The sequence below is a fragment of the Diabrotica virgifera genome, chromosome 10 (assembly GCF_917563875.1).
Source record: "Diabrotica virgifera virgifera chromosome 10, PGI_DIABVI_V3a".
Classification (NCBI taxonomy): domain Eukaryota; kingdom Metazoa; phylum Arthropoda; class Insecta; order Coleoptera; family Chrysomelidae; genus Diabrotica; species Diabrotica virgifera.
The window spans coordinates 153,846,959-153,868,243 of record NC_065452.1 but is presented as its reverse complement, the minus strand read 5'-3'; the positions used below and the strand labels follow the sequence as shown (position 1 = coordinate 153,868,243).

The 21,285-nt window shown below is 31.3% G+C and overlaps 1 protein-coding gene across 13 annotated transcripts in view; it reads left to right on the top strand.

Moving 5' to 3' along the window:
* The window catches only part of LOC114325428 (muscle calcium channel subunit alpha-1), a 759,065-nt gene that overhangs the window by 263,239 nt on the left and 474,541 nt on the right, over positions 1-21,285 (top strand). For all 13 annotated transcript variants that reach the window (XM_050663510.1, XM_050663508.1, XM_050663509.1 and 10 more), the window contains exon 3: positions 14,559-14,664. In XM_050663510.1, the coding sequence (XP_050519467.1) occupies positions 14,559-14,664 (106 nt within the window). The remainder of the gene's footprint in view (positions 1-14,558; positions 14,665-21,285) is intronic.

Genomic DNA, 21,285 nt, shown 5'->3' with positions numbered 1-21,285 from the left:
GATTTTGACAAATTTTATTTTTTAATAAAAAATTAAGTAATCGTGTGGGGAAAAAATAAATATGCCATTTTAATTGCTTATTTGTCTTATTTGTAAAATTCATACTAGAGTTTTAAAAAGCTTATACAGGGTGAAATTTTTTCTAAGACCAAAACGAACTAATTTTTTAAATCCGGACCTGATTTTTCTCTAGTTTGAATAAATCAGTTGATTGGATGGTAACATAAATTACTTATTTGTGCAAAAAAAATTAATTTTTGTAATAAAAGTTATTTTTTTTTTAAATACATGGTTCACTTTACCAAACTTTTAATTCATAGTGAAATTTAATTTTTTTTATAAAAAATAAGTAATCGTGTGCGGAAAAAAATAAATATGCCATTTTAATTGCCTATTTGTCTAATTTGTAAAATTCATATTAGAGTTTTCACAAAGCATATACAGGGTGAAATTTTTTCTAAGATCCAAACGAACTAATTTTTTAAAGCCGAACCTGATTTTTTTCTAGTTTGAATAAATTAGTTGATTAGGTGGTAATAGTATAACGATTGGCCAAAATAAGAGACACATCAATCTGACCGTTCAAAAATTATGACGAATACAAATTTCTGTCAAAATGCGAAACTCGCCCTGTATATTATTAAACAATGGGAGCAGACACTTTTTAATGGTCATTTCTTATTCCCCATAGGAGCCTCTATACGAGGTAGGACTATGTACAGTTCCTCATGACTCACCCTGTATAGGAGAAAAAAATGGAGTTCTGAGTTGTAATCATGGCCATTTAGGTTTGTAATTAGTCTAAAGCAAGAAATTATAGCGAAAATAGTAAAATTTGAAAATATATAATTTAAAACAACAAGTATTTATTTATATACAAGCTATTTATACGCTCTCGAGGAACCTGAAGCTGTTTTCGCTTGAGGATCCTTTTGGTGTGGGGATCGTCCCATTTTGGGTCTGGTTTTACAGTTTTTGGTGTGACTTCGCTGTTTCCACTACTTTTCTCCATTATTCTCTCACTTTGTCTTTTCTATGTTTCTAATTTCCATACTTCTCTTGAGTCTGCTTCAACTTGTTGTCTTCATCTCAGTGTAGGTCTGCGTCTGATTCTTTTACCTGGTGGTATCCATTACATTATAAATCTTAACGGATTGATCTTCTCTCTTTTCATTATGTGCCCATACCATCTAATTCTCTGTGCTTTGATTGCTCTAACTATGTTCTCTTGACCCATCTATTCTTGTATTTCGTGGTTCATCCATTGTCTTGCATCCTCTTCGTTTTACCTCTTTGGTCCCAGTAATTTTCTCATAATCTTCCTCTCAAAACTTTCGGTTAATCTTCTTCTCTTGCTGTTAATGTAAATGTCTCTGAAGCATAAAATATACCAGTATTGGTCCTATGGTTATTTTGTAGATTTTCATTTTTATGTTTCGGCGTATCTTCTTATCTCTAACCATTTTTTTATTTCTGTATAGCGCTTTATTTCCCACTTGAATTCTTCTTTACATATCTACGATTTAATTTTTTCTGTCGACTAATACTCCCAACCCAAGTATTTGAACGTTTTAACCTTTTCGAAGCTGTGTGCGTCTATTGTCATTTCTGTCATTTGTGTCATTTCTTTTTCTTGTTTACGTTCATCTATTTTGTTTTATTTTCATTTAGTTCCAGTCCTCTCAGTTCGGCTTCGTTTTCTATTACTTGGAAGGTTTTCTTTAATGCTCTTGTGTCTGTTGCCCTTTTATCTAATGATTTGTACTGAATGCTTGTTTATAGTTTCTGTGTTTGACACTTTTTTTATTACATATCTTGTCTAGTGATAGAATAAATGGTAACATTGAGAGCGCATCTCCTTGTTTTACTCCCTTTTTTATTTTTATTATTTCTATTCCTTCTCTACCGGTGTTTATGTTGCTTGAGCATCTTGTATTGTCATTTCTATCATTCTTTTAATTTAATTTGGTAAGTATTTTACACTCTTGTAAGTATTGGATCATTTTTATTCTTGTCTAATTTGTCAAACGCCTGTTTAAAGTGTAGCAGAACTATGTAATAACAGCTAAATTTGATCAAAATGTAAAATCTTATAATGCCAAAGTACAAACCATTGATGGTTGCAGAATAATGTGCTTTATATAGCTCCACGTGTGCATTTCGCGAAAGTGCCCTAAGATGCTGGCAATTTCTATTTCTCGATATCTTGTTCCCGCTCCCGCTGTGAATCCCGCTACGAATTTCCTTTGGAATCGTAATCAATAGAACATAAATGTGGGGTATTAAACCAACATGAATATATTCTGAATTAAATATAGTTGCAAAATAAGTTTAATTAACTGTATATTTAAATTATTCCCAAGAAGCCATAGTTATCAGTTATTAGTAAAGTACACTTGCAAGCAAAAATCGAGTCACTCAATGAATTGTATAGTTTATGCTTAGTAATTTCGTGTTGCGTTCTTTGAATTAAAATAACTAATGCAAAAAAATATTGTCTGTTATAGATCTTCCAAAAAATAATTGTTCTATGCAAATAATTGGCAACGTGTTGTAAAATTGTTTTAATTTCGAACTCTTTTGATTTGTGTTCATTAATGCGTATTAGGCCAGGGTAATAAGACAAAAATATACCCTGTTCGTGACACTTCAGCAGCCAGGGTACTGAAGCCTTTTTTCGACAGGTAATACCTATAGGAACAAATTATAACTATTTCCTGCGTAGGATCTGGCGGCCATTTTTATTTATAAACAAATGACTGTCAAAAAATGGCATTTTCCCCTTTTTTTTTCAAATCAACGGAAAACAGTGAAGCTTATGATTTTTTTAGTACAAATATCTTCGAGATTATGGAAAGAGCTTTAAAATGACGTATTACAACGTTTGATATACGCATTTATTGTTAATATAATTGCGAAAAAAGGTCAGAATTGCAAAAAAAATATTTTCTCAATAACTGTTGTAAAAATTAGTGTACAACTTTGAAATTTTTGTCAAATGAGGGTTCTTTGGTGCTTAATATGTGATAAACATTTCAAAGCGATTCATTCAATTGTTTAAATTTTATTTAAATTGTTTATCCCAGAGAGCATTTTTTTTGCAATAACATAAGTCAGAAAAAAATGACCTTAGAACCATTCCACAGATGTCAAATGAAAGAGCATGAGCTACATTTTCAACATGGTTTAAAAAAGTGACTAAAAAATGCATTCATTAGTAATAAATAATTATGCAAAAGTATCATCAATTTTTCTTTATGAAATTTTTGAATAAATTTTTCCAAAAAAAATAACTTTTTACCGTGATTTAAGTGCACAACTACCAAGTAATGTTATCTATATCATAATTGATAAAAAATTGTAATAAATATGTATAATTTCTTATATAACAAAATAAAAAGTTTATAAGGAAAGATTTACGATACTTTTGCATAATTATTTATTACTAATAAATGCATTTATTATTCACTTTTTTAAACCAAGTTGAAAATATAGCTCATGCTCTTTCATTTGACACCTGGGTAATGGTTCTAACGTTATTTTCTTCTGACTTATGTTATTGCAAAAAAATGCTCTCTGGGATAAACAATTTGAATAAAATTTAACCAATTGAATAAATCACTTTGAAATTTTTATCACATATTAAGCACCAAAGAACCCTTATTTGACAAAAATGTCAAAGCTGTACACTAATTTTTACAACAGTTATTGCGAAAATAATTTTTTTTGCAATTCCGATCTTTTTTAAACGCTTTTATTTAGTTCAATAGATTGCGTCAAATCTTTGGATGTTAATTTGACTACCTTTTCTTCCATGCAAATGAATAAAAATTTGCAGACATATGCATTCGCGGGAACAATACACGAATAGACAACAAAAAATTTTTGTTTATGTTTATTAATTGTTTAAATAAAAAAAAAACGATTTTAATGGAAAAAGGCTTGTAGAAACTTGAAACTTTTACGGATTGTAGCTAATGATATAACATATACATAATTTCACTTTTTACGTTAATTGTTTACGTAATGCGTCATAAATAAACAATAAAGTTTTAAATTTTGAACACTCATATATTTGTTTATACAGTACGATGCAAATGAAAGGAATAAATTCGTTATTTCGTAAAAAGGCGACTTTAAGGAAAAATCCCGAAAGAAGTCGATTTTTATTTTTAAATTACCATATTTTGGCATATATGTCATACTAGTAACGTCATCCATCTGGGCGCGATGACGTAATCGATGATTTTTTTAAATGAGAATAGGGGACATGCGATAGCTCATTTGAAAGGTCATTAAGTTCTTTATTCAGTAATATAAAAAATTATATAATTGTTTGTACAGGGTGTCCAAAAATAATTTTTTAATTAATTTATTTGACAAAAAAGAAGAATGTATGTAATTTATTTAACTCAGAATACATTTTACAGTTTCCCGTAAACAGAAAAAAATGTGTATTTCAGAAATAAACATTGCTTTTCGATTAAACATTCAAGCCAGCTCCCGCCAGCCACCTGCCTCTTGGAAGTTTTAACATTCAATTTAAGCGAAAAGCAATGATTATTTTTGATAAGTTACACACATTCTTCTTTTTTTTTAACGCTTTTCTTTAGTTCAATAGTTTTCGTCAAATCTTTAGACGTTAATTTGACTGCCTTTTCTTCAATGCAAATGAATGAAAATATGCAGACATATGCATTCGCGGAAACAATACACGAATAGTCAGTAAAAAAATTTGTTTATGTTTAATAATTGTTTAAATAAAAAAAAACGATTTTAATCGAAATTGCTTAAATTCTCTTGTTTTTTACAATGTAGAAATTTAAAATTTTTACGGATTGTAGCTAATGATATGAACTATACATAATTTTCACTTTTTACGTTAATTGTTTACGTTATGCTTCACAAATAAACAATGAAGTTTCAAATTTTTTGCCGATTCCGACTACTTTTTATGTTTGTACATCATATGTTTTATATACATATTTTAATAAACATGACGATATATTTTAATATTTGAAAAGTGTAAGACTAAAAAGTAAATAAAAAAATATGAAAAAAAAAATTTTTAGGAAACGCCTTTCTTTAGTTCCGAGTGACTAAAATTAAAAATATTAAAAAATCAAATAAAAAGCAAAAAATAAAAAAAATTTAAAAAATCCAACACATTTGTCAAAGAAAAGCGTGGCGCGTCTTCATCGAATAAACGGTTTTCGCCCCACGCTTTTCTTTAACGAATGTGTTAGATTTTTTCAATTTTTTTTATTTTTTGCTTTTTATTTGATTTTTTAATATTTTTAATTTTAGTCACTCGGAACTAAAGAAAAGCGTTTCCTAAAAATTTTTTTTCATATTTTTTTATTTCACAATTATATTAACAATAAATGAGTATATCAAACTTTGTAAAACATCATTTTAAAGCTTTTTCCATAATCTCGAAGATATTTGTACTAAAAAAACCATAAGTTTTCCTGTTTTCCATTGATTTGAAAAAAAAGTGAAAAATGCCATTTTTGGACACTTAATTGTTTATAAATAAAAATGGCCGCCAGATCCTACGCAGGAAATAGTTACAATTTGCTTTTATAGGTATTACCTGTCGAAAAAAAGCTTCAGCACCCTGGCTGTTCAAGTATCATGGAAAAAACCTTATTACCCTGGACTATATGTGTGCCTGCTGTTTATAATACAGATTTGTTTTTATAATTCAAAGGTCATTGTATTGTTGCTCCTAGATATTTAAATTCTTTAATCACTTCGAAGTTATGATCGTTTATATAGTAATACTTTGCCTTATTAGCCGTTGTTCTTGTTTTGAAACCACCATGTATTCTCTGTCTTCATTTATTTTTAGACTGATGTTATTTAATATAGCTTCTTCAAAGCTCGAGAAAATATCTCTAGTGAAAATATGAAACAAGTAAATTTAAAATTGAATTCAAAAAATCCCTTTACAATATTTTCTTACAGTATTAATAAGAAGTTATTTCCGGTAAATTCTTTTGATATTATTTATGTGCACTGCATATTTTACCCGGAAATTTCTGTTTGACTACAATAGCAGTTTTACCTTTTCTGCTCAACATTAAAGACAACAAAAAAGGTTATGCAATGATTTAGATTTTTGAAACATATTTTTATTTTATATTTACCTGAACCATATGTGTTACAACCAGACTAGTTAGTACCTAGAGTTTAATGTGGTTCTAAAACATTAACATGAGAGTAGATATTTATTGCATAGGCTGTACTTGGGTTTTTGACCATTCAGATAGACTGATACCTTACTTTAGCGAAACTCCCAAAACGATTGCAAATGCATGATAACATTATTCTAATAAATTTGTCATTGTAGTAATTATGATTGGAAAGGGTTTGTATGTATCTTGACAGCGAAAATGGCGCTACGTACTTAGATCATCACCACTAAATCTTCGCTTGTTCTAGGTATTTATAAGCCATTTCCTGGTCTATGGATCTTGTTCCTATTCATATCATATCTTCGCTGACTACAAGATTTGCCATCATCTGGGTTTAAGATATATTCATTTTCAATCTCCATTCTACCAAGGAAATGTAGATCTGATTTAAAAGTTCTTTGGACGCATCTATCCTATCAGCTATTAGCACAATATCATCTGCAAACTTCAGATGGGTATGCACTTCTCAGTTTATGTTTATGCCCATGTCGGTCAGTTTTGCCCTTTTACATATACAGTATGTCCCTGTAAGTTGTATCCATATGGAAAACTTTTTTATTATTAATTTTACGAAAAAAAGTTATTCTTTATAAAAAGCTCTGCATGGTCCAAAACCTAAGATTCAACCATCAGATATCAAAAAGATTAAGTTTTCATTCACTCTAATGGCATATAAAACAACATAATGCTATTCTACACCCCACCAGAATGAAAACAATGGGAACCTTCTCTGGTTACACCTCCGAGGCTTCTACAATTTGCAAGCCATACGGATGCTGAGACTAAGGAAGATGAGGGAATTCCACAATTTACAATTCACGTCCCATCTGCTCAGCGCGGTAAAGTTCCAACGAGAATGGTTCCCTTCATACTCCACACAGAGTAAATGTAATTCAAAAAATGAATAACCATTTTCAATTTCGTTGCAAAACGAAAACACAGCCGAACCATATTCTAGTCCAATCAGAGAGTGCCGCAAGCACCCCTACCGGTTTCGAAACTTATTAGTCTCTCATCAGGAGGCACATATGCTGCTCTCCCTGCTGATCCAACCAAAACAAACCCCAGCGTGCAGTCCCGGATTGCAACGAACGAAATGGCATAGATGCCCTAGCGGCAACTGCTAGCAAAAAGATTAAGTTTTCACTCTAATGGCATATAAAACAACATAATGCTATTCTACACCCCACCAGAATGAAAACAATGGGAACCTTCTCTGGTTACACCTCCGAGGCTTCTACAATTTGAAAGCCATACGGATGCTGAGACTAAGGAAGATGAGGGAATTCCACAATTTACAATTTTTTTTCATCAGATATCAAATTTTATGAATATTATACGAGGTATGTCAAAAAGTTTGAATTTAACTCAAGAGTAAAGTAGCTTTATTTTTCACAATATTGAAAATTGCTATTAGGAAAAGTTGTTTGGAATTAAAAACTATATTCTAATATGCAATTATATCCTTATAATTAAAATTTTTTTTTTAAAATTATGGATAACTAACATTATTTTCAGTAATTTTAATTCTAATAACTCTTTTATTATTAATTTTACGAAAAAAGTAATTGGTAATAAAAAGTTCTGCATGGTCTAAAATACTCTAAAACCTAAAATACAACCATCTTATGTCAATTTTATACGAGATGTGTCAAAAAAAGATAAATTTAGGTCAAAAGTAAAGTACCTTTATAGTTCAAAATATTTCAATAAGAAGGATGTAATTACATACTGAAACATGGTTTTTAATTCTTAATAACTTTTCATAATAACAATTTTCGATATTGTGAAAAATAAAGGTATTTTACTCTTGAGCCAAATTCATATTTTCTGACATACCTTGTATAAAATTGATAAAATTTGACATAAGATGGTTGTATTTTAGGTTTCAGATCATGCAGAACTTTTTATTAAGAATCACTTTTTTTCGTAAAATTAATAATAAAAGAGTTATCAGAATTGAAATAACTGAAAATAAAGTTAGTTATCCATAATTTTTCAAAAAAAAATTTTCAATTAGAAGGATGTAATTGCATATTAGAATATAGTTTTTAATTCCAAACAACTTTTCATAATAGCAATTTTCAATATTGTGAAAAATAAAGCTACTTTACTCTTGAGTGAAATTCAAACTTTTTGACATACCTCGTATAATATTCATACAATTTTATATCTGATGGTTGAATCTTAGGTTTTGGACCATGCAGAGCTTTTTATGAAGAATTACTTTTTTTCGTAAAATTAATAATAAAAAAGTTTTCCATATGGATACAACTTACAGGGACATACTGTATATTCCAAAAGCGTATTGAACAGTTTCGGTGATATGGTTTTCCCCTGACGTACTCCACGTTGTATCGGGAATTTCTGGGATTGAAGATCACTCACTCTAACGCTGGCTGTTGCATTTGGTATATGTGTTTGAACAATTATATTTATATACCGATAGTCAATTCTGAATTCTGTCAGGGCTTCCAACATTTTTTGTTGATTAACAGTGTCAAATGTTTTTTCATAGTCCACAAATGTTAAAGCTAGTGGTTTAATATATTCAGTGCATTTTTCTATAAGATTTTTTATTACTAGTAGGTGATTGTTTGCTCCATAACCTTTTCTAAAACCCGCCTGTTCTATGGGCTGATAAAATTCCAATTTATTTTCTGGTCGGTTCATAATTATTTTTGTTAATAGTTTATAAATACGGGTAAGTAGATTTAAGGGCCTGTAATTTCTGAGGTCGGTAGCTCAGGTCGATTGCCTACGTCTATAGGTTCTGTAAGTTGTCCATCTATTCTGACTTCCAATTTGTTGTTTTGGTAGATGTTTTCAATAGCTTTTATGATATCTAGGAGAACCTCTCTATCATACAGAAGATGGATTAGATGTTTGAGTCAAACTCTGTCAAATGCTTTCTTCAAATCAATAGGTCGTGGAAATGCTGGTTTATTATACTTTAATGATTTCTCAGTAATTTGCTTCAGTAATTTGGAGATGCTGGTTTATAATACTTTAATGATTTCTGAGTAATTTGCTTTATGACGAATATTTCATCTGTACACGATCTTCCAGTTCGAAAACCCTGTTGTCCATCTGCTAAACTTATCCTCTGATTCATTAGTTCTTGTAAAATTTTAGATGTAAGTTTTATGGTAGTATTTAACAAATTGATACCTTTAATAGTAGAATTATTTCGCTCGTTCTCCATTCTGCCGGAATTTTATTGTGCTATATAATTTTGTTAAAAATATAAATATAACTTGAATATGATAATTGTATGATTTTAAAGAATACGCTTGGCAAGGAATTTAGATAACGTACCAGCAGTTTGTTTTATAGGAAGACATTATCGACAGCTAGTTTTGGGGTTGTTTGACTTGAAGAGGGTTTGAAGAGTGCGGGAAGTGGCAAGCGAAAGCGTAAGTCGCTAATAGGGTGCTTTAATGCTTTACTGAAAACAAGGACGCGAAAGCAAACAGATAATATTTCGTTTATATTGGGCGGAAGTTCTCTAATTTTGTTACAAAATACTTGAACCAGTTTTAACAAAACCAAGTTACACAGCAAGGACTTCGTGAAAATAAGTGATTTATTTGCGTTATTCTTCTGGGACATTGCCAGTGAGACAGATAGCTTTGTTGCTTATTTAAAATCTTTAAAGGAGTTATTTAACTTTTATCTTACAGTTATCTAACAAATTAGAGTTTTATTAGCTAAATGTAACTATATTTCACGAATTGCGACTATTCCGATTTTTGATTAGGGATGTAGGCGAGCCAACGAAGCATTAAACCTAGGAATTTTGTGCAGTAAGATGCAACTAAGTCATGCAACTTTTTGCATTCGATTCGAGAGAGTGTCAGGCAATTTTGTGAACTAATACTATTGGATATAGAAATTGAGTCAATACTCGCAATCTTAAAGTTTGTATATTTTTTAATACTTAGTTGTTACACAATCATGGGGCAACCGGTTTCGAGGCTTACAATTTCTGCCTCATCTTCAGGCCCAGTACATAAAGTCTTCACAATTACGAACTACACGCTAAAAATCACAAAAAGACAAAAATGTACATATACTATGTAAAAACAACAACTATATCTTGATTTAAATTAAAATACATACAATAAAGCAAAACAACTGCAGAGTACTGAACTTAGTATGTAGTCTATTTTTTTATTTTGTGAGTGATGTCCCATTTTTAAATTTTTTTTACACTATTATAAACATAAATAATAAAAACAATTGCAAAAAAACAGGACAAAAAACAACTGTAACTGTAAAAAACAAACATCGTCTGAGAACACACGAATAAAAAATAAATCTAGATTTCACAATATAACAAATAATCTAGATATTAAGAGCTACTGCACTAGTCCGCTGTTTTGATGGGGCTGGTGACTTCCATGAATATCTTTAGCTTTAGAACAATTTCCGTCACTGAGATGTAAGTACATACCTATTACTAAAAACTTTGTGTATTTTGATCATATACCATTCTGTCAAGACTTCATCAGCCGTTAACCACTTAAGGATTGATGGTAGTATATATTATTATATTATATACCAAGCAATTCTCATCAGATTGGTCACTCCCAATGGCAAAATGTCTCAGTATACACTCTATAGACTACTAAGTTCAGTACTCTGCAGTTGTTTTGCTTTATTGTATGTATTTTAATTTAAATCAAGACATAGTTTTTATATATATGTACATTTTTGTCTTTTTGTGATTTTTAGCTTGTAGTTTGTAATTGTGATGACTTTATGTACTGGGCCTGAAGATGAGGCAGAAATTGTAAGCCTCGAAACCGGTTGCCCCATGATTGTGTAACAACTACTATTAAAAAATATATAAACTTTAAGATTGCGAGTATTGACTCAATTTCTATATCCAATAGTATAATGGACTCGCATTGGCAACCCTTTCATCCTTTGTGAACTAAATTGATCTCCGGCAGATGAAAATTTCCGTAAAAAAAATGCATTCAAAGTGCATATCGAAGAGATGGATAATAAAAAGTTTATAACTCAGGAAATACTGCCGGAAATGAGTTCAATTTTTATACTCGGTGGTTTTGGAGGTCGTTGAACACGAATTTCGGCGATGGACTCCAAGGTACCTGGTGCCCAGGGTGGAATTCGTCGCATGGAGTTTTATGTTATAATCATTCAAAATCAGTAGATAACAATCACTCGGGGGTTTTGGGGTCGCTGAGCACGAACTTCATGACGGTGATGGTCTCCGAGATACCTGGTGCTCAGGGTGGAACTCGTCGCCTGAAGTTTTAGGTAATACTCATTCAAAACCAGTCAATAACTCTTACTCAGAGGTTTCGGGGGTCGCTGAGCACGAATTTTATGTCGGCTATGATTTCAGAGGTACCTGGTGCCTATGGTGGAACTCGTTGTCTGGAGTTTTATGTTATAATCAAGATCAGTCAATACCCATTAATCGGGGGTTTTGGTGGTCGCTAAGCTCGAATTATTTTATGACGACGATGGTCTCCGAGGTACCTGGTGATCATGGTGGAACTCATCGCCTGGAGTTTTATGCTATAATCATTTAAAATCAGTCAATAACCATTACTCGGAGGTTTTGGGGGCCGCTAATAGGGTGCTTTACTGAAAACAAGGACGCGAAAGCAAACTTTACGTGATCAATGTTGTGCTGCCCGCTTAACTCGTGATCCCGTAACTTTATCCTTGGGCACACCAACTCTTCTTCTTATCATTTCTACTGAAATTCTTATACCTATAGCTTCCAAAAGCTGCAGGTTTAAATACATGGTGATTATATATAAGTTTGGTCCTGTATATGTATAATCTCGTCTACTATACATATTTTTGGTTTGTCATTCCCTTTGGCTAACTGTAGTATTTCCAGAGTAAAAGAATCCAGAGGAAATGAAATATTTGCATTCATTAATCATTATTTTATGTTATGTTCTCTCCAAGAATTTGTTCCCAATGGTATGGAGCATTATCCAAAACTATAACAGATAGCTCATGTAAACTTGAAAGCAGTTTTTATTTTAACCATTTCACAACCATCTCCGTATTTATGTGATCCTGATAATCAGCCGATTTTGATTTTCACTCACCTCATCAATAAAACCATGTTTTTACACCCGTTTTATTCAATATGTAGCAAAAATTCACGTTTCGTCTAAATAAACAAATGAAACGTGTTTTTTAAAATTATTATAGTTTCTTAAAAAGACGATTCTTTTGTGAACAATATTAGCTTTTTTACACAAGGATTTTCTATTGTCTTTCATTGTGAACCTAAAACCAATCTGTTTGAAAACTCTCCAGAAGCTTATCTTGGAAATTTCGAATGTATTTCTGTCTTTTCAGACCATTATGGAAAAACAGTGGCAAATTCATGAAATATATTTTAAATACATAGTATTACAAGGGATTTGCAAAGTATTGAGGTAGGTACACGAAATATTAATATATATAACAAAATTTTACCGATGTGCATCAACTCTTGAAGCCAGTTTTATAATCCTCGACTACACCCAATCTGTATGCTAATTATTGTTCTTTTTCTCCTTTTACTTCTCTGCACATGAAATATAAATACAATGTTACAAAACGTATGACATAAAGCTTAATGGTATGTTACATACATATATTTGGTATACAATTAGACTCCGGATTAAGTTTGTTCGTACCAATTGAAGGATGCAAGCCAAAAAATGGTTAAGCCATATTTTTATGTTTCTGGCTCATAGGTATTTGAAAGTTTTAAATGGTTCGCAAATCTAATTTTTAAAAACCATCACGTGTAATTTTTTTAAAAATAAAGTACACCTTTTTGACTGTATACCAATTAAAAGATACCATATTATGTTGTTCTGAAGCTATTTCCTTGCGGCATTTTTATAATCAACTATTTTCAATGGGATATAAGCCACAATTTTACCAAAAAACTCGATTTTCTGGTACATTTATATTGTAGTGTTTTGGTCTAGATACCCCTGGAATTGCTTCATCCATAATATGAATATAAATTGACATTATAAATACACTTTTATCTAGGTATTCGATAGAAATACAACTTTTTTCAGTCAAAGTCAAACAAATCTTCTTCTTCTACGGCACTACAGCCCAAATTGAGCCTTGGCCTTCTTTATTTTTTGCCTCCACCCTTGCTTGTCTGTGGCTGCTCTTCTCCATACACGGACTCCTAAAAAGGCTTGTACGTCGCTGTTTACTGTGTCTTCCCAGCGCTTTCTTGGCTTTCCAACCGGTCTCTTTCCCTGCATTCTACCAATCAGTGCTCTTTTTGGTATGCTATCCTCTCCCATTCTTATCACATGTCCGACCCATTGCAATCTTTGTATTCTAATGAAGTCTGACAGGGGTGCTGCCTTATAAAGTTGATAAAGTTCGTTGTTGTATCGACTTCTGAAGATTCCGTTTTCCCTCACAGGTCCTAGTATTCTCCTCAGTACTTTCCTTTCGAATGTGTCGAGTTTGTTTTTGGATGTTTCTTTCAGGACCCAGGCTTCACTGCCATAGCATTTTATTGGTCGAATTAAGGTTTTATATTATATTCTCATATTTGTATTTCGGTGGACACTTTTAGAACGAAATATATGGGAGAGGGCAAAATAAGCTCTGTTTGCCTGCGTTATTCTCTTCCGTATTTCTCCATCTTTTGATACGTCGGCATATATTTCTACTCCTAGGTATGTAAACTTTTCAAAGTCAAACAAATACTAACCTCTAATCTAAACGAATGTTGTGCATATCTGCATATGACGCCTAAAGACGTCATGAGAACTCGGCAGTAGTAACGGTATGACGTTCTTAGACGTCATCAGCATTCAAAGTGCTAGATCACTTGTCAGTTTTTCTCGACTTCATTAATCCCATCAACGTAACGATAATAAATTGTTTTGTTTTATGGGTTCGTGAACATGTATAAATATATTCAGCGCTAGAACACTTCCCTGCGGGCGTCCATTTTTTTGGTCTCTTCACCGACTCTTCTTGGACTGGAGTGTTACGTAGTCTCCACAACGTCTGTTGTGGAAAAGGAGGTTATGGGTTATGGGAGAAGTATCAATAACAAAAGAATAAATAAAACATACTGTTTAAAATTAAGTAACATATCATGATTACACTGTTCAATGATTTTTATTCTATGAGAATGTTATGACTTTGTTTATTAAGTAGTTTATAAAGTAGTGTTTCACGGTCAAACGTGGTAATAATTCCACCTCTGGTAATAATAATATACATAAAATGTCATTTAATATATTGTATGTTATTACTAGATAATAATAATTGTTTTATTGATTTGCAATTTTAAAAATACTGTTTTCCTTAACTTAAGCTTTTCAGACCATTTGAATGGTTAATTCTTCTTACAATATTCGCAAATTGTGTTGCCTTAGCTGTTTATACACCTTTTCCTAACACCGACTCAAATACTACCAACGCATATTTGGTAAGTACGTTTTTTGTTTAGATATTAAGGTAGTTTTATATTAGTACTTGGCAAACTACCGTTTATAAGCTAACATTAGATGTAGACAAAGTGCCTTTACTAGCAGTAGGTATTCTTTTTAACTTGGTTGCCCACGAAACCATAGAGTTGTTTATACAATACGTTTGGTTTTAAATTAGATATGCTCGACTAATGGAAGCGCTATAAAAGCGCTATAAAATCGGCAACGTTGCTTATGAGAATGAGTTACATTGCCACTGTAAAATGACGAATTACTGAATGAATCGGAGCGAGTCAAGTGCATTAGGTGGGCAGCAGGGAAGCAGTGTTGCCATTTATAGACCGTATATCTAATTTAAAACTAAACAGTCTCTATAATAATAAATTATATTTTGTAATATAATAATAATAATACAGTCTGTAATAAACTGTAATAGACAGTCTGTATAATAATAATAATATATTGGAGATAAATTCTCCATAAGCATCTATCATATACTCTAACATTAATTTCAGGAAATTCACAATCACTGACTTTAAGACGGAGAGCTAGAGCCGAAAAATCATCGTCATAAGTAATATGGAGTTTTTCCTGTGAAATGCGTCCATTGAATATTGATAATTATGATCCCTTTCAGGCTGACACCTCAGTGGATATAGGAGTTGCAAAAAGCGGTGAAAGGGGAAAGTTAGTGCAGTCTTTAGGTTTTCACCTCCTATTTTGTTAAACCTATGTCGATTTGCATGACTTGGCGAAATTGGTGACTATTTAGAGCATACCTCAAGAAATAAAACTGATTTGGTGACAACTTGCACTTTTACCCTGGTGGTGGATACCACGCCTTCCTGGGGTTGAAAACCATTTTGTTAAAAATAACCCCACAAATAGATAGAGGGACGAATTCTAAAATTGTTACATGTTATTAAAATAAATCAATACTTTTTGAGTAATTAAAGATCAAATATTTGGCTATTTAAGAGCACATGCGTGAAGTTACGGATAATAAAAAGAACATATTAATTAATTGTATGTATGTTAGTAAAATATTATTTTTATATTATTTCGATATTTAATTGAATTTTTTCTATCGATATAAACTGAATATGTTCAGAAACTGGGGGTGTCCAATAATGGGTAGGTACATTTGAAATATTCGAATACAATTTTGCTAAATTTATAATATCGAAATAATATAAAAATAATGTTTTAGTAACATACAATTAATTAATATGTTCTTTTTATTATTCCCTAACTTCACGCATGTGCTCTTAAACAGATAAATCTTTTATCTTTAATAACTCAAAAAGTATTGATTTATTTAAATAACATGGTATAACAAATTTTACTTAAAATTTATCCCTCTATCGATTTGTGGGGTTATTTTTAATAAAATCCTTTTCACCCCGAGAAGGGGTGGTATCCACCCCAGGGTAAAAGTGCAAGTTGTCACCAAATCAGTTTTATTTCTTGAGGTATGCTCTAACTACTCACCAATTTTCATGCAAATCGATGGAGGTTTAACAAAATAGGAGGTGAAAACCTTTAATGACTACACTAACAACTTTCATCCTCTTTTTGCTACTTCCTGTATCCACTGAGGTGTCAGCCTGAAAGGGGTCATAATTATCAATATACAATAGACACTTTTCACATGCCAAACTCCATATTACTTATGACGATGATTTTTAGGCTCTAGCTCTTATACTATTTTGTATTGCGTATTTATGTGTTCAGGAGTGAACTTGCCGAAACCATCTTAAACCTTTCACAGACCAAGCGATTTTTAAAGTCGAAGTTGTGGGATAAGGCGGTCAGCGCCGGGCTTGGTTAAATCGCTTCTACTGTAGATGTATTAAAGTGTTTACTGTCTATCCAGAAACAATTGAAAATTAAAATTTTACGAGGAGGTTCAAATATATTATTTAACAGGTCTGTTTTCTGCATGAAGGGTTCTATGCCACGTAACCAAGCTATTACAAGATATCCTCGTATTACCGTTGCACCTCAATCCATGCCGCGAGAATACAAGTATATCTTGCATAGCTCGGTTACATTGCGTACAGTTAAGTGCTTCGTGCAGTAATACAGATCTGTTATACAGGGTGTCCAGAAACTCTACCGACAAACGAAGACAGGAGATTCCTTAGATAATTTTAAATATAATTTAACCCATTTCACCTAGTCCGAAAATGCTTCCTAAGGGAGCTAGAGCTCTTTGAAGATGGCGTCATGTAATTAGTTTTTCTTAAATACCTCCAGAACGCTTCTATTTAGAAAAGCGAAAATTGGTATACATATTTGCTTTCCAGAAATGAATCGATTCCATTCATTACGAATTTCTAGTACAGGTCATAGGCGTCCGTTTTGGGTAGGGCAACGGTTATTTTATCGCCTAACTTTTTTGTCTTTAATTTTTAAGCATTTTTGGCTCTGAATTATTTAATTGTGAGTTATTCTAGTACTAAAAGGTACTCTTAGTTTAAGTCGATAGGACACACCGTTTTCTAGAAAAATCGATTTGAAAATTTTTCGTTCCTTGAATTTAAAAAAAAAAAGATTAAAAAAACTATTTAGAAAGATGAAAACTGGTACATTTATTTATATTCCAGAGATTAATCGATTTCATTAATGGCGAATTTCAAGTACCGGTCATAGGCGTCCGTTTTGGGTAGGTCAACAGTTATTTTATAGCATACCTTTATTGTCTTTAATTTTTACGTATTTTTGACACGAGATTATTCAATTATGAGATATTCGAGTACTAAAAGTTACTCTTTTTTTAAGTTGGTAAAATACATCGGTTTTTTTAATTTTCTTTAACTTTTTTTTTTCAAATTCCCAAAACTAAAAACTTTCAAATCGATTTTTCTAGAAAACCGTGTATCCTATCGACTTAAAGTAAGAGTACCTTTTAGTACTAGAATACCTCACAATTTAATAATCCAGTATCAAAAATACTTAAAAGTTGAAGACAAAAAAGTTATGCAATAAAATAACCGTTGCTTTACCCAAAACGTACGCCTATGACCGGTACTAGAAATTCGCAATGGATGGAATCGGTTCATTTCAGGAAAGTAAATATGTATACCAATCTTCGTTTTTATAAATAGAAGCGTTCTGGAGGTATTTAAGAAAAACTAATTACATGGCGCCATCTTCAAAGAGCTCTAGCTCCCTTAGGAAGCATTTTCGGACTATGTGAATTGGGTTAAATTGTCATAAAATTGTCTGAGGAATCTCCTGTCTTCGTTTGTCGGTAGAGTTTCTGGACACCCTGTATAAGATATTTTATCGCCAACCGTCACTAAAGTTATTCATTATTTTACCCATTTGCCCTCATTTACGGCAGTAAAGTAACACTTTATTGTACTGAAAGAAGAATTTTACTTTACCTGCCGCGATTAATCAAATTAACCGAGATTAAATGAAAGTGATCGATTAATCGAATGACGAGTATTTGAGTGAACTTAAAATTTATTTACTTTATTTATTAAAAATATTGTACACAATTTGCGATCTTATCAATGAAATCTATGTAAAAAAGTAAAATTCTGTAAATTTTTTAAATTATATTCATATAAAATAAAGTAAAACTTTACCGATTTAGTAATTATTCAATATTAATAACTAGAGCTCGGGAAATATGCACTTAAAAAACGCTAAAATATGCATTCAAATATGCACAAAAAACAGTTGAAATATGCACTAGAATATGCTTTTATGCATTTAATGCATATAAATAAAAAATGCAGCAATCTTTGTATTGAAAGTATTTAATTTATTTTATGCTAGTCACAAAAATATTTATTGAAATTTCTACATCATTACATTCATGTATTCTTTATATTCATCAACATCATCATCAATATTTATTATAAATTGTTGTTAAAGTTAAAACTATATAATACCATTAAATATTTTTCTAAATTTTCTAGAGAAAAACTGTTCCGTCTATCCGATAATAATTGTTTATACGCGGAAAAACTTCTTTATACTTCACCCCTGTTGAGTTGGCCCCCCACCTTATAAAGATTAAAATATAAGTAGTGCTAAATTACGAGCTGTTTACGAGATTTCATATACCGTAGATTAAAAATTTCGGCCTCGTACACTGCGCAGAAATTTAATATTTTTGTGGGGGCTGACGCACACCCCTCCCACTACTTAAAATTAGAGATATTGAATTGATCTTTGCGGCGGAATTGCGAGCTATTTATGAACTTTCTAAGTGATATAGTTTAGATTTTGAGCTTATTCCCTTAACCCTAGAACAACACTCTAATTGATTCAACTCAAGAGAAAAATGTCGAGAAAAATTAAAAAAATATGGTATCGAGGGTATAATTCGTATAGCGTATAAATTCTAAGAATAAATTTTCAAAATATTCTCATTTCGATTATTGAGCTACAACCCCTTCGCAAGAAAACCTCCCCATTTTCCCGGATCAAGAGAGAATTGTACTTAAATTTTAAAAAATTATTTATTTTGCGACTACATATTATATTTACTAATTTATGAGCTTGCAAAATATGCGCATTTAGATTATTGAATTGCAATGTCTTTTCCATAGTGCCGTCAGTGAAGGTAAAAATCAACTATTACCTTCGATTTCAATCAACCTCCATCGATTTTCACGAAAATTGGTGAATGGTTAGACGATACCTCAATAAAGAAGAGTGAAATTAATAGTGCCAACTTGCGCTTTTACCCTGAGGGTGGATGCCACCCCCTTTTCGGGGGTGAAAAATACTTTATTAAAAATAACCCCACAAATAGATAGAGGGACAAATTCAAAGGAAAATTTGTTATATAAAGTTATTAAAATAAATTAACACATTTTAAATTATCAAAGATCACAGATTTTGATTTTTCGTGAAAAAATGCATGTTTTAAAGCGGTTTCTCATAAATAACTCAAAATATGCATTTTTAATAAATTCATATGCACTTATAAAATTTATCGAAAATATGCAAATATGCACTTAATATGCATTTTGCATATTTCCCGAGCTCTATTGATAACTATCGATTAACAATCGAAGCGGCCATCTTGCAAACGTTATCTGTCATCACTGTCATGAAATTATTATGACGTCTGAAATTTAAAAAGTTCTTTATTGTAAATTGTAAGTAAGTGTTAAACCCAATATCAAATTGTTGGTGATAAAATTTTGTATGCACCACGTCAGTAAAGACTCTTTATCGAACTCGTCTGTTATTCGCCTCGCTCGTTACTCTCGCTCTGCTCATAATACCAGACTCGTTCAATAAAGAGTAACTTTACTGACTTGGTATATAAATAACTATAATCGCCAGCCGTCACTAAAGGCATTCATTATTGTACTCATTTGCCCTCATTTGAGACAGTAAAGTATCACTTTATTGTACTGAAAAAAGAATTCTACTTTATCTGCCGCGAATAATCGAGAATGAATGTAAATGGCAGTAATCGATTATTTATTTGAGTTAACTTACAATTTATTTACTTTAATTATTAAAAATATTGTACAAAATTGACAACACTGTTAATTAAATTTATGTTAAAAAGTGAAATTCTGTAGTATTTTGTAATTACTTACATTCATATAAAATAAATCAAAACTTTAGCGATCTAGTAATTATTCAATATTGATAACTATCGATTAAATATCGAAAGCAGCCATCATGCAAAAGTCATCTGTCATCATTGTCATAAAATTTGTATTACGTCTAAAATTTAAAAAATTCTTAAATTGTACATTGTAAGTAAGTATTAAAACCAATATCAAATTGTTGGCGATAAAATTTTGTATGCACCACGTTAGTAAAGACTCTTTATCGAACTCGTCTATTATTGTCCTCGCTCGGTATGCTCGCTCTGCTCATAATATCAGACTCGTTCGGTAAAGAGTAACTTTACTGACTAGGTACATAAACAACTATTAACCTCCTCGTAGAATTTCCATTTTCTATTGACTGGATAGACAGTACTTACTTAGAATATGGTGTTGTCCTAAATAAACTGTGTGTTTTTAAGTAATGGATATAAATGGGAGATAGATACTGTACTAGATTAAAAAATATAAGTATAGCTGCCTTTTTTGAAATGAATTTATTGTTAACTATATATTAAAGACGTATACCAATAACACACTACTTGTATGAAATAAATACATTAAATATTGTAAAAATAGCCACAGCTATACACACAAATAGTCCAGAGAAATAAGGTTTTTGTCGGGAAACTTGACCAGCCAGGTTGCAAATGGATTTTTTGAGTACTATATACCTAATACATTATAAATACAAAAATGCCCGTCACAGTTCGGACGAGCAACTTAGTTATTAACAAATAAGGGTCAAAAATGGCAGTTTTTTCGTTTAAATCGCTACAGGTATAAATAGGGTAATTATATATATTATTAAGAGTATTCTTATTTTAGTAGATTAGCCAAGGTTTAAAATGGTACTTTTTGAATTTTAGTCCGATCATTTTTTGCTTCGGAAATTGCAATATAAGACTAAAATTTCAAAAATAAAAAATGTGCTATAACTTTTGCAAAAAATGGCCTTAAGACTTTCATATTGCACGAAAAGTTGAGTCAAACATTCCATATAATGCACAAAAAATTTTAAAACGA